This window comes from Schistocerca cancellata, chromosome 4 (assembly GCF_023864275.1).
Source record: "Schistocerca cancellata isolate TAMUIC-IGC-003103 chromosome 4, iqSchCanc2.1, whole genome shotgun sequence".
Lineage (NCBI taxonomy): Eukaryota > Metazoa > Arthropoda > Insecta > Orthoptera > Acrididae > Schistocerca > Schistocerca cancellata.
Genome location: NC_064629.1, coordinates 79,589,311 through 79,603,604, shown reverse-complemented (window position 1 = coordinate 79,603,604; position 14,294 = coordinate 79,589,311). Strand labels below are relative to the sequence as shown.

The following is a 14,294-nucleotide window of genomic DNA, read 5'->3' as shown; positions in this document are numbered from 1 at the left end:
AGAGCAAAGTTTCACCATTGCTCATGGAGTTTGAACAAAATCCGAACTTGAGTATTTTCAGCTCTTTCGCTGAAAGTCTAATTAGTAAAAATTGTGAATGCTAACAAATGTGTATGCAAAGAAAAGATACAGAAAGTCACTCCATTTACAAAACACTCATTGTGCACTTGTGGAGGACTTTTTCAGTAGAAGAACTGAACACTTTTCATGGTGTTATATTGAACATAGCCTTGAATTTGAAGGCCAAATTAGTTGACTATTTTACAGAAGACTGGCTACAATGAACGCTATTTTTCAAGGATGTTTTTTCTCACCTCCATTTTTCTCAGATATTTCGGATGCTGAATTTAGTTCCACCTGTCACAGCTGAATAGTGTCAACATTTGAGAAGAAGCAAGGTGAAGAACTATCCTGATGACATTGACAAGAAATGCAAAGAACTTTATTTACCAAAAAGAAATGTGGCTATAGATGAGAACTCAGTAGGGTTCGAAGGAAGTATTCAAGTGCTGCCTACAAAGGGGGTTTAAAAGTTTTCTGTCTTTGTGATTCAGAAAATGTGTCTCTTCTTTCTCACATTTCATATTATGGAAAGACAACTACAGAAAGTCTAATTCCTCTTGATTTACCTTTCGCAACCCGAATAGTGGTTCATTTGGAACAGTAATTGCTGGCTTCTGCAGGTGGTTCAGGCTGTCAGATCTGTACTGACAAGTTCTACACGAGCCCTCAATTTGCACGTATAAAAGGTACAGTTATGCCTTGTAGGAAGGATTCTCCGTGCGATTTGAAAAAGACAAAACTTGCTGAATATGAGTTATGTGCCTATCAAAGTGAGATGAAAATAGGGTCTTTCATTCCATGACAAGATGTTAATGACTACGTTGAGTTCGTTCTTTGGTCCTCAAGCCAAATTGACCACTCTTTACAGGAAGAAAGAGCCTGTGCAGTTCCTGAAACCTACTGATATTTTGGAAGACATTAAGTGTATGGGAGGAGTTGACAGAGCTGGTTGGTACTGTGGTTGCTATTATTTTATAAGGCAGTCTCACAAATGGCAGGAAAAATTATTATTCTGGCTGAATGAAGTTCTTATAGTGAACAGTTATATTCTTTACTCAGTAGACAAAAATGAACGTGGAAAACTGCAGACTCACCTTTCCTACAGGTAGTTGGCCAGGCGAGAAGTACAAATTCAAAGAAAAGAGAAAGACCATTATTGTCTTGACACTGAGGAAAGACTAAATGGGAAAATGCATTTTACAATGTGAAAAAAAAAATCAAAGGATTGCATGGTCTACAGCAAATGCAAGGAGAAAGGAGGAAGAAGAAAAAAGATTTTCTGTTACAAAACTTTCCAGAGGAAGCCTGTACAGCCCATGGGAGAATGTTTAAGAAGTATCATACAGAAAAAAATTGTACACAAACACCAATATAGTTTCAAAGAGTAGTGTAGAAGAATAGAAAATTGTCTAAGTGATCTCATATTGCATTTTACTTTTTTTAAAACCATGCTGTTGTAACATGTAATGCCTTGTAATCTTACCCATGTAAAATAAATAAGAATTGGGGAGAATGCAGGGAGTAGAAAAACTGGATTGGATAAGGTTAAGGTGATGAATGCCAAACACAGGGACAATGTCTTTGCCCAATCATATTTGAAATATAATTAACTCTGTGGGATGAAGCAGAATTGTAACATCACTGTAATATGAATTGTGGGTGAAACTGAATTTGCCCATGAAAATTGTAGTGATGACACATGCATACTGATGCAGAAGCAAACTGAGCAAGTTTTAATACCACCTCCTACTTCATGTAACAAGACAGTAAAATCTTGAATCATTATTTGGAGAGTAACATGTAATCCTTACTTTGTTCCAGTTTTAAAACAGTTGTCATTTACATGGCATTTTTTGCTGTAACTCAGTCATGTAAACTCACATTCACATAGGCATAATGTCCTTTACTTAAAAGTTAATTATGTGAAAGAAATAAATGTTGCTTACTTAAAACTTTCGCAGATTTGAAATGTTATATAAAATCCGAATGGCCTTACTGAAACAACTGAGTTGTGATAATTTATTAATGTTTGTGGAGGATTCTTCCAAGTTTTCAGTACCATTGCATGGAATGAAAGAATATGAAAATCTGTCTGAAAAGATTATATTATCTTTTAAAAAAATAGTGTACATAAACATTATTTTAAGATTGTTGAGGTTTTGTTAATTTTTTGTTTGTCTGTTTGTGTCACAGGTCATGCAGTCACCATTATCATAGTTGTCTGTGTGGGTTTCTTATTGTTCATGATTGTGTTGGGAGTAATCAGAATCCGTGCTGCACACCATCGGGCTACACAGGAGGAAATTGCGGACACTGAAATGGCCTGGGATGACTCTGCCCTTACTATAACCGTCAATCCAATGGAGGTATGTGCAGTTTTTAGAAACCAAATCAAAAATCTCAACTTACCTTGTAAACACTGTATCAAACAATGTGCAATGGATTGATGTTTCATGAGGTTAAATTTCTCACTGGAACATTAAAAATCAGATTACTCCACTATGTGGCACAGGTGGCGAAATAGTAGAGATCTTAGTTGTTTGCAGTGAAGTAAATTTCTCACAGAGTGTTCTTTGTGTGAGAGACCTAAAATAGGTGAAACAGTTTTATTAGAATGGCAGTTTATCTGTGTTGATGCTTTTGTTGAAGTAGCACTATTACAAATGAAATACTGTTTTATGTAGTGGTTCTTATCAGTTGCTGTTGAACTGAAATTTTTCAGCTGAAAGGAGTCACTATTACAAGAGATTGGTGTGTCACTAATGAATGTGTACGTCAAAGTATCCATTTAATTCAATGTGTTAAATACACTACTAACTATTTGATTTATAATAAAGGATTAGGATGGACTGATCTGTCATATCAAAGGTTTTTTTTAGCGTCTTCTGTTTTATCTTGGGTTTTATATTGTACCATTTTTGTAACTTCCATAGTGGAGATGGTCATAAGCAAAGTGAGGAGTAAATTTTCATTGTTTTGAGGTGAATACGTAGAGTGATAAAAGATCTAATTGACAAATTTCATAATATTGCTCTTTATACGTATACTGTCTCATTGCGAAAAAAAGTGAAACAACAGCACCATTCAAATTATACAAGGGCCTAAAGTCACTTATATTTCTTTCCCATTAAAGGATCTTCACTGTAACGTAAGAAAAGCTCAGATTTGGTTACTATGATAAAAGATAGTACATGGTGAAGTCAGAAAGTCTGTTTCATTGTCATGATTTGCGTTTCCAGACTATCACATTTTGTGAATCCTTTTTGAATAAAAAATTTATGAAAATCATTACGCTAATTCTAGAATCTGAGATCAGTGTCTTTAGAGTAAATAAGAGGAGGCAGCTCGGACATCGGTATTGGAGTGTCACATACTGAGAGCTTCATACATAACATTGCAGTCTCTGTTGGAACACCAGAACCACAGTCTTGCTGTGTCTGGAGCATCTCAGTACCTGCTCATTGCACACCATGTACGAGTATGTCTGGACACTGTTGACTTAAAAGACCAACCGTTTGTCTCTCATCTTGTCTTGGTTGATATCTCCATTGTAGAATATTAAAGAGTGGAGGAAACAGTTGATAAAAGGTTTGTTTGCAGAAACTTGTAACACTATTGTACATTTTGTTTCTTTGGATATTTTTTCTGTGCTGTTTATAGTACCAAAGCTCCACTGTCTGCTCTCTTGAAAATAACAGCTTATCTGGGTTGAGGAGAATGTAAGTGTTATGGCACAGTACACAAACATTGGTTATTGAATTTGTTTATTGGTAGGCTACAACATACAATGACATGAAAGTGCCCGGAGGCAATACAGGGTCAGTAAACTAACAATTTCCACATTTTGAGGGCTGCACTATTAGTAACAGTTGACAGCAGGGCATAGACTGAAGCTGGGAGGCTCACATTGGTCTAGATATAGACAAGTGTACAGTGGTGGCTCTAGTATTTTGAGTCTGTGCTCCCAGCCAGTGCTGTAGACTTGCACTGGAGACCTACACTGGAGCCTCTGGTGGGACCCCACTGCCCTTGGCTGTGCGGAGAGGTAGGTGTGCAACCTCCATCTCTTCCACAGCTTCCCCCCACCCCCCCACACCCCCACCCCATCCCCGCTCTCATTAAAGATTAGCGACTTCTAACTGTCTTGGTAAATTTGAAAAGGGCTGATGCTTCCTGTGCATTGCATTAAGGTATACAACAAAAGATCTTTCTTGAAAGAACAGCTTTTTGCTTGGATGATTGGTAAGCCATCTTTAATCCACATCACTTGTAATCTCCCCCCCCCCCCTCTTAAGCCATGAATTAATATTTCTAGTTGTACTCCTGATATATGCCAGCCTGAAATTCATGCAAGTACTATACTTTTTTATGCTATATACCTCTGCATTCAAAATGCTGGAATATGCCATGAATTCGAGACAAGGAATCACATCTCCTAATGAGCATAAAAGGGGGAGGGTGATAGACTGTCAACCAAATTTTTTTTCCTTAATAAAGGAAAACTATCAAATTTTGTACCACAGAATAATGTAAATGTTTACAGCCAGCTGTTGTTTACTAAATTTATAATTCAGTGTGTGGAGTAACAATTTTAGTAAAATTTGGGAGAAAAGTTTGGAATCTGAGGGTTAAGTTTGTGTTTAAAAGTTTCCTTCTGAAAAACTGATACCTCTCATTGTGTAGTAAAATTATATGTAGCATGAATAATCTGATGGTTTTGTGACTGGACTTTGTGAATAAATGCTGTGTGAGTTGTAGCCAGTGTTTCCACATATAACCAGTAAATCTTAAACCCATTTCACAGGAATGACTTTGTTGTCTAAAGGTGACTACTCGTGATAGGTATGCATGACATGCCAGTGTGTAAATCAGCTGGCAACCACAATGTAAGTCGATCAACAACAGCAATTGTGTATTGGTTATGGCATCTGTGTAGCTCTAAAATTCTGAGTACACAAAAGACATTGCATCTACAGCAGATGTGTGGTTGCTGATGCTCTTTGTATTACAGAACCCATTTAATATCATCTACATGTACGTGATTACTCCACAAGCCACTGTACAGTGTGTGACAGAGGGTTTGCTGTACCACTGGTAGTCATTTTCTTACCTGTTCCAGTTTCAAACTGAGCAAGATAAAAACAACTTTCCATATGCCTTGTACGAGCCCTGATCTCTCTTATCATTGTAGTCCTTACGCAAAACGTACATTGGTGTCAGTAGAATTGATCATTGTGCAGTCACCTTCAAATGCCAGTTCTCTCTCTAAATTTTCTCGGTAATGTTCCTTAGAAAGAATGTTGCCTTCCCTCTAGGGATTCCTATTTGAGTTCATAAGGATTTTCTTCATACTTGGGTTTTGCTCAGACCTGCTGGTAACAAATCAAGCAGCCCACCCCTGAATTGCTTTGATGTCTTCCTTTAATCCGACCTGGTGCAGATCCCAAACAAACAAACAAGCAATGAATGGGTCGCACTAGTGTCCTGTATGCAATCCGTTTACAGATGGGCTACACTTTCCTGAAACTCTCCCAATAAAATGAAGCCAACCGTATGCCCGTACACTGCAGCATCATTAAAAAACAGTTGCAGATTGCTGCTAACCCCATCCAGCACATCATTTATGTATTCACAAAATAGTAGCGGCCCTATCATACTTCTTTGGGCACTCGTGGTGATACCCTTGTCTTTTGAACATTCGCTGTCAAGAACAGCGTACTGGGTTCTTTTACTTAAGCAGTCTTTCAACTATTCGCATATCTGGGAACCTATTCTGTATCCTCATACCCTCATTAACAGTCTACAGTGGGGGCACTGTGTCAATTGCTTTCTGGAAATCTATGTATATGGAATCTGCCTGTTGTCCTTCATCCATGGTTCACAGCATATCATGTGAGAAAAGGGCAACCTGTGTTTTGCACTAGCGATGCTTTCTAGAACTGTACTGATTAGTGGACAGAAGCTTTTCCCTCTCAACGAAATTTTATTTGAACTGATAATATTTTCAATAATTCTGAAGCAGAGTTGTGTTACAGATATTGGTTTATAATTTTGCAGGTCTGTTCCTTTACCCTTCATATATACTGAAGTCACCTGCGCTTTTTTCCAGTCGCTTGGGACTTAGCACTGGTTGAGAGATTCACGGTAAATGCGAGCTAAGTAAGGGCCAGTGCCATAAAGTATTCTTTGTGAAACTGAATTGGGATTCCATCTGGACCTGCAGCTTACTTGAAACTCTTTCAGTTGTTTTTCTACACCAGGGTTGCTATGTCCTCCATACAGGAGTCTGTGTGATGGCCAAACAGTTTGTATAATTCTCTTGCATGAACAATTTGTTAAATGTGGAATGTAGAATTTGTGCTTTCATTTTGCCATCTTGTGCTGCCACACCAGACTGGTCAGTGAATGACTAGATGGATGCCTTAGACACACTCACTGATTTTATGTAGGACCACAATTTTCCTGGGCTCTCAGCAAGATGTTTTTCTAACATATGATGGTGGTAGTGCCATCAATTCTTTTACAGACGTATAAAGTTCTATTAACTTTTGCCTGTCATCATTTGTACCTTCTATTTTGATCTGAGAGTGCAACAGACTGTTCTTCCTCAGCATTTTCCAAATTTTGTTGTTAATCCCACATGGGTTTTTCCATTCTTAATCCACTCACTCGACACATACTTATCCGGAACTCAAATTAAAATCCATTTAAACTTTGCCTGTAATTTCTCTATGCCTATCATTTGCAATTAAATGTCAGTTTATTGTCTTGAGTAGGATGCTAACAACAGCTTATTGCTCTTTGCAGCAGAAATAGTCTCTAGCCTTCTTGATTGATTAACTTTTGTAACCATAGTTGCCATGATACCACGATCACTAATCCCCATCTCTACAGTAAAGCCATTGATAAGGTCCATCCTTGCTTGTAGCTACAAGGTTGAAGATATTTCACTTGCGTGTGGGCTTCCAAACTAGCTGTTCAAGACAGTTCTTGGAAAACTTGTTCAAAAGCACTTCGCAATACTGTCTATACCCCCTGCAGTGAATACGTAGGCATTCCTAATCTACACGCGATATGTTCAAGTTGCCTCCAAATAATATTGCATCTAGATATTTTTGCGCTACTAACTGCAAACTTTGTTTGAACGTCTCTAAAACTATCACAGTTGAATCAGGTAGTCATAAAAACATCCAACAATTAACTTGTTTTCATCTGGACATTTTATGCGGCCAGCCATTAAAGAATTTTGCAGGTAACTTCACTGTTGCACTCAAATTTCTCAAGTCATTGGTACAATTCCAATAGATGTGTAATTACATGTATTTTATAATTGTGTGGTATTTTGCATAGAAAGAGTGGACTAAGAATGTCATTGTAATAGTGACACATGCTTATCAGAAAGTTCAGTTTATCACAATGAGATAATTTTATGTCTCCAGCATTCTGTCTGATCATAATGTTATGGGTAGGTGCAGACAGATACATACAGGTGTAGGGAAGTGTCATGGAGACATCCTGTACTTTGTAGCATATGAGAGGTGAGAGGTTGAAGTAGGTGGCAACTATGTAGGTAAGGTTCAGAACTAAAAGAAAAAAGGGTCCTCAACAAGTTTCTGAATTTGTTATGGTATTCTGACTACAATTAACTAACAAGCTTTGCTGTCAATAACAAATCTACCCACCTCTCCTGCAGTCTCATTGGTCATTCTATTCCTGCAGTACAGTGGTAACTTTAGCACTGCTTCTGTTGTCATGAAATCTCTGTGTTCACAAAATATTGAAACAGTTAGTTGCATTTATGATTAAAATGCATGTTGTTAGATGTACAAGTAGATGATTAAAACCCCTGTAAGTAAATGATATACTTTTTTATTTATATGTATCCTCCTCTATCCAGATATAGGCTCCAAACTGAGAAGCAGACAACATTAGGCACACATGAAGTTTTGTTGCCGTTTGTAAACACAGATGATAACTTGCATCAAAGAAGTCTCAGTACAGAAATAATCTGCCAGGGGCACTGCAATTGGCTTGACATGTTAAATGCGTTACAGAAATAGAAATCCAAAGATGTCAAGTGCTATTTCTTGTTTGAACCCAACTTAAAAATTTGTCTTATTTTCGCAATTTTGTATTTTAATTTTTAGACTAAATTTTTGATGTTCATGATAAAGTTCAACATGAAATGGTATTGCAAGATACATGTCATGTTTCATTTTTCTGAGTAACTGTATTAATAACATTGTTTAAACTTTAGCAACTGGATGGCTCGGCACAACCACCGAGGCCTGGTGGTAACAGCAGTAACAATGCTGCGTGTGAAGATGACGACACATCTGATGATGGTTCGAGCTATCGTGATGATGATTTAGACTCAACGGATGAGGAAGAGGAGGAAGGTGGGGAAGGTGGAAAAATTAGAGATCTTGAATGGGACAATTCCACACTTGCTATTTAGATCAGTATCAAAGTAAGTGATTGTAAAATCTTTTATCCTTCAGATACGTTTGTCTTGTAGGTAGATATTATATAAAAATCTATAATTTTTTTTTTTTTTTCTTTTTTAGGTGCAACATTTCCGTGGAGAGGAATCAAGAGGCAAGCCCGATGTCCTCAGTTCTTGTTCTCAGATATCACACTGAAAAATTGAAAGAGAATAATTTTCAGTGGCAAATACACACCATTATTAGCATTTAAATTCAGATGTCTAACATTTCTGCTGGGTATGAGATTCTTGTGGATGATGGTTACTAGTTTCAAAGGAAAATAATTTCCTTCACACGGGTTACCTGATTAAGATTGTAATTTAAGAGTTGTTCGAATAATTGTACTTACACATTCCTTTGCTTTTGGTTGCATTAATCACATTATGTTTTCCATTTGTGCAGCTTTATATAAGCATTTTTATTAACCCCAGTTCTAGCTGGATGTTATCTTTATCTGGGGTGTCAAGTTCTGCATTTACTTCATAGTACTATTGTTTGTTTGGTCCTTATGTCAGGTTTGACTTGTGACCCTTCTACAAAAGTCTCCAATTTGTGATACGTACTTTAGAATTATTTTAGGAGAGAAGAGAAATTCAGCAACATCCTAGTAGTGTAATTACAGTTTTTTTAGTTAAGTGAATGTATAAGAGAATGGAGTTAATCACGGGGAAACTTAACAGATTTTGAACCAGTCATTAGTCTTGTCAACCTGTAGCTGTTACTGTCAGCCCAGTTAAAGGCTTCAGAGCAGTTGGTGTGTAGATACAGTGTCAACACCTGCCAAGATATCTTCAGTATATTGTAGTGTGTTTCAGTGAACTGCTTAGGTATTGAAACTGTGTGTTGCTGGACTATATATAAACACTGCACAAGCCTGCTTCCCCACTTTCAGTGGTCTCACATTTTTCTTTTTTGCATGAATACAGTAATTATCATCAGGAACTTTCATTAACGGGTTTTATGGAGATTCTTCTCTGCCTGTCGGAACAGAAGTGATTGTACACTAGTTAGAACTAAGGATCATAAAAGAACAGAATTCTTAAAGTAATGAGTGGAAATGGAGTTAGATGCCAGGGTATTACGTGATCTATGTCCCTAATGAAATTTTTCAAGAGCAGAACAGGACAGATTTGTTAAGTATTGTTATCTGTAACAACCCATTGTTGTACAGTGACACATTTGAGTTCAGGAAGGTTTGTTAGGCCCTATGGAGGAGAAATGGGGAAGACAGATTGCAAAAGAAGTTAAATTTTCAGTATAGATTATCCTCGGCGTATTATATGTATGCTACTCGCCCACAGGTATATACAATTGCTCTTATGATGACCATAGCAAAAGCAGCTTGTTGATTAAAGAATAGAAGTGATAAATATGTTGAAGGAAGTGAGGAATAAATACTTGGATAGAAGTCCTACAACATTAATTAGAATTTTCACTGGTAAATATAAACACCAATTATAATGACTGACTAATGGTGAATGACCAATGAAACATTATAATGGAATTATTTTAATCATTTTGTAAAAAGTATTTTGATATCACTTTTTTCAGTTATGTAGTATTAACTGAATGGAGAAGGAACAAAATTAACTTTACTGTAATATCTCAATTTTTTTGGGAGAGTTAAATTGTAAAATCATGAATAGATTATGGGGAGAAAATGCCAATACTCCAATTTCAGCTTATAATTGTACTATCAACTACTTCACTGCTGATAAACTAGTTATTGGTATATATTGCATGTATTGTACCTTTGCTGATTCATCTGTGCAGTGGATGTTGCTGTCTGTTTTTTTCTCTCCCCTCTATTGACTATCATACTTGGTTATTGAAGGGATTCTCTTTTGTACAAAGACAGTTTGATCACTTTGTGTTTGTGACTTTGCTAGCAGCTTATACACAATGTTTGTTAAACTATCCTTTATCATGTCTGGTTCTTTTGCATTTGTGCTCCTTCACTTGCCCTTGTAGTATTAAAATTTTGTTATAGTGAGTGGTCTTTGTTGGATAGAAAGGGCATATGTTGTTAGCTGTAGCTTTTTCCAAGTGTATGAGAGTATTTTCAGTTACAATGCATCTCATAAAAATACACAATGTGAACAGTAGCGGTGTTCATTATTTCGGTATTATTGGACTTTCATGTTTCAGAAAGACAGACCTTGAGGCTTCATTATGCAAACTGTTGCAGTTGGAATGAAATTCCACAGATTGTCACGTTGGTTTTCTGTCTTTAATACTCTTTCCAATTTTGCCATGAATTTGAGGCTAAGAAACATTCGCACAAAATTCCCTTGATCTATTGGATTTCAGATTGATGTATGGTACAGCTTTCTAAATCTTCGTAACTTAATTTACTGCTCATAGCAGTTTTTAAAGCATTTGAAATAAAGGGTCTTGTCTTTCAGTCTACCCTTGTCCATATTACTTGCCCTTGTCTGAGATCCGTCTTAACAGTTGTGTGATTATCAGTACACTGTCACATATTTAACTTTTATTGTTACATTCAAGTAAATATTCCAGTTATAGTGCAAATACACTATTTGACAAAGATATGCACTTTATGAAATTTAACAGAAAAAGGGGAGGATATAGTTGAATTAAAATTTTTGGAACTCTTCCTGAACTTCGAATCACGAACTTGAGGTGTTCTTCCGATCACGCAACCTACTGCCATGTTTTCTTGTTATGTACTGCCATTTAGTGCCTATTACGTGGGCCAATAGACAGTAACATGTGCCATAAGTAACAGTGTTTTGCCAAGTTATTTTCTAAGTTAGTATCATAGTTTTGAATGAAAAATACTCGTGGGAATCTTCTGTTATTGCTCTTAACTGTAATTTCTAAGAGATGGTATAGGTATGGACTGGAATATACATGCAGTAAGTTTAACATACATGGGAAATTAATTTATTGTACGTTTTGAGTAAAGATATTTGGGTGTTTGTACTTCACAAAAAGAACAGGTTGGCACGTTACTTTATTTTACAAGATTAGTGGCTGTACTGATTATTCTGTGACATTGTTACTAGGAAGAGGTTCATTACTGGCCTGTTAAGAGTTGTAATTTTGTAAGCAGAGCATTTATTTTGTACTTCTGAGACTATTGCACTAACCACATTGTTTCTCTAACAATTTGGTTAAAGATCATCATAGTTATGTATGTGGAGAACAAAAGAGAAACTAGTTTTGAAATGCATAGTAACTAATTATTTGACAGGTTTAAGTTTTTTCGGTATTGTCATGCTTGCATTAACTTGAGTTGATTTTTAAGTATTAATTTCAGATGCCCATATGATAGGCTCATTGTTTATATCACATATTTCCTCTAACCATTAGACCTATATGAAGTCTAAACATTAAGTCAAACAGTTTGTAGACAACTTGGCATACATGTTGACAGCTTCTTTCCAGTATTTCTTTATATTTTAGACTGTAATTATTTATGGTCATGAAAGACCAAAAAATGAAAATGTATTACATGGAAATCCACTTTTATATATTTAAATGTAATCTGTTAGAAGAATGTGTGTTTATGACACAAAATTTGTGCTGTAATATTCTTAATTGCATTATTGTAATAGTTTTTCTGTTAATTTTATGTTTTAAGCCACTTCTAATAAGCAGCTACTAAGGTTTGATGTACTTAAGGTTTCTAATATTACGATCACCTAAAATGTTCATTTGACATGCACTGGTTCAGGTTTCACATGTGATAGTTTCACAGCCGTATCCTGACAGAAAGCCTGTCATTAAAAATAAGTTGAGAATTTTTATTTAATACATTTTTTATTTGAATCATGCCCTTTTTGTTCTTTGCAAGCAAAACTTTGTGTAATTTTAAGAAATAACTAAGATGACTGAACATTTGTGATCTGATGGTCAAAATTTTTATAGTGGATTTTTGTGTGTGTTGTGTGTTATTTTTGTGTGTGATTTTAATTTTTATTTGTACAGATCAAGAGTAAATCACCAATAATCATCTCAAACCAGAGTGGAGGGAAATCATTTTCATACTATCCTCACTGAGAAAGAATTCAGTATTGTTAGAAGCACACAGGAAACCATTATTGTGTGTGCTGTTTCCTGCCTCATAATAGTAAAAGCTACAAAGCATTTTCTTCCTCCTGGCAGTATGAAAATTGTTTGGTACATTCCACTCTGAACAAGAGGTTTCCTCTGCAGCTGGATCTGCTTTATCCCTTTTTGTGTGGCAGTGTTTGTGTTTAGTTTGGCTGTATATTTGACTGTACTGGTGAAGATCATATATTGACTGGAATATTGGTGCATTTAAGGTACATAGAATTCGGAGATCACATTTCATAATGGTCTGCAGAGTTTTCATTTTCAAATCAACATATCATTTAGCTACTTTAAAACAAGTCTTATAGCTGTACTAAGACTAAACTGGATTTAAACAAATAAATATAAATATCTTGTAGACCAATTTTTCAGCTTTGGAAGTTGAATGAAGAATTCAGCTGGAATTGACATAGTGCTATAGTGTTGAAGATCAGTGCACTCTTACACAATTTCCTGGCACAAAATATGGTGGCTTAATCCAGAGGATTTTCACAGTGTTAGCTCCATAGATTGTCACACATGAGCAGAGGCAAAAAGAGTAGTGCACCATATCCACAATAATCTGTCTAAAGGGGAAATTGAAAAATGGTAGTTATTAATTAGGGGAAAAAACTGCCTGTTGGTTTTGTGAGACTTACTTGTATGATCTTCTGCCATAAGTGTTAAGACTGCATAACATGTCGATTCAACCATCTGTCTGTATTCTGAGTTCACGTGTTACTGTCCATTCATTATAAGATGAATTAATCTTCACATAGTAATGACTTGAATAGATTTCAGTGGGCCATGCTTTGGACCAGTCAACAAATCTCACTTCGCACTTGAACTGATTGGGTGTACAAACATTGAGACTTACATACAGCACTCTGCATGAAATTTAAGATCTCCAATAAACTTGCTGTTCCTTTTGTAATTGGAATGCTGTAGTGGTCACACAAATAACGTTATGATTTTGAATTAGGCTAGACTGCATTTGTGATGTGATGCAAAACTTTTGTTTTTATTGAACATAAGGAAATAATTTCAGACAGTGTTTGTATATTTTACAAATAATATTAAAACAACTGCATAAAATAAATGTGTGTGTGAGAGACATATTCATTCTGTTTTATATTTCCTATGAGAATGTGATTACATAAACAGTAAAATGCATATCATGGTAATGAAAATATGTGTATACAATTTCCCAGTATAATGTCCAAAAGCAATATGTACATAGAACATTTCAGCATTTTCTCAGAAATCTGATTTATATTTTGTACAGAATTTTTGTGCCACACTGTGTAACATAATGAATTACCTGTTTGTTTTTTCAAAGTTGTTGCTGTTCTTCAGAATGAAACAATTTATCCAGTGTGTTACTTATAAAAAATTTGTAATGAGTGTCCTTTCACTGAAATTTTGAAGCATTTTATATGCTTTGGGTGGAATATGTGAATAAAAGTATGGTTGAGAGAGAGAGGAGGAGGGAGGGAGTGAGAACTATGAAAATAAAACACCACAAATTTAAAAACAAACTTGAAAATATTCCAGTGTTCTGTTGTTAGGTATCTCAGTGTTGCTAGTGATGTTCTCAGACTGTTAGAGACATGATCTAAACAAAAGTTAGGTTTGCTAAGCCAACTTATATGGACTGATTAAATTGATGACAATGATGTAAGGGTT

At 35.8% G+C, this 14,294-nt stretch overlaps 1 protein-coding gene across 1 annotated transcript in view; it reads left to right on the top strand.

Annotated features, from left to right (window-relative positions):
• Nucleotides 1-13,726, top strand: part of LOC126184801 (calsyntenin-1) — a 71,978-nt gene extending 58,252 nt beyond the window's left edge. Inside the window, exons 16-18 of the mRNA XM_049927386.1 lie at nt 2,257-2,429; nt 8,321-8,533; nt 8,631-13,726. Coding sequence (XP_049783343.1) covers nt 2,257-2,429; nt 8,321-8,521 — 374 coding nt within the window. The 3' untranslated portion in view covers nt 8,522-8,533; nt 8,631-13,726. The remainder of the gene's footprint in view (nt 1-2,256; nt 2,430-8,320; nt 8,534-8,630) is intronic.
• The last annotated feature ends 568 nt before the right edge of the window (nt 13,727-14,294 follow it).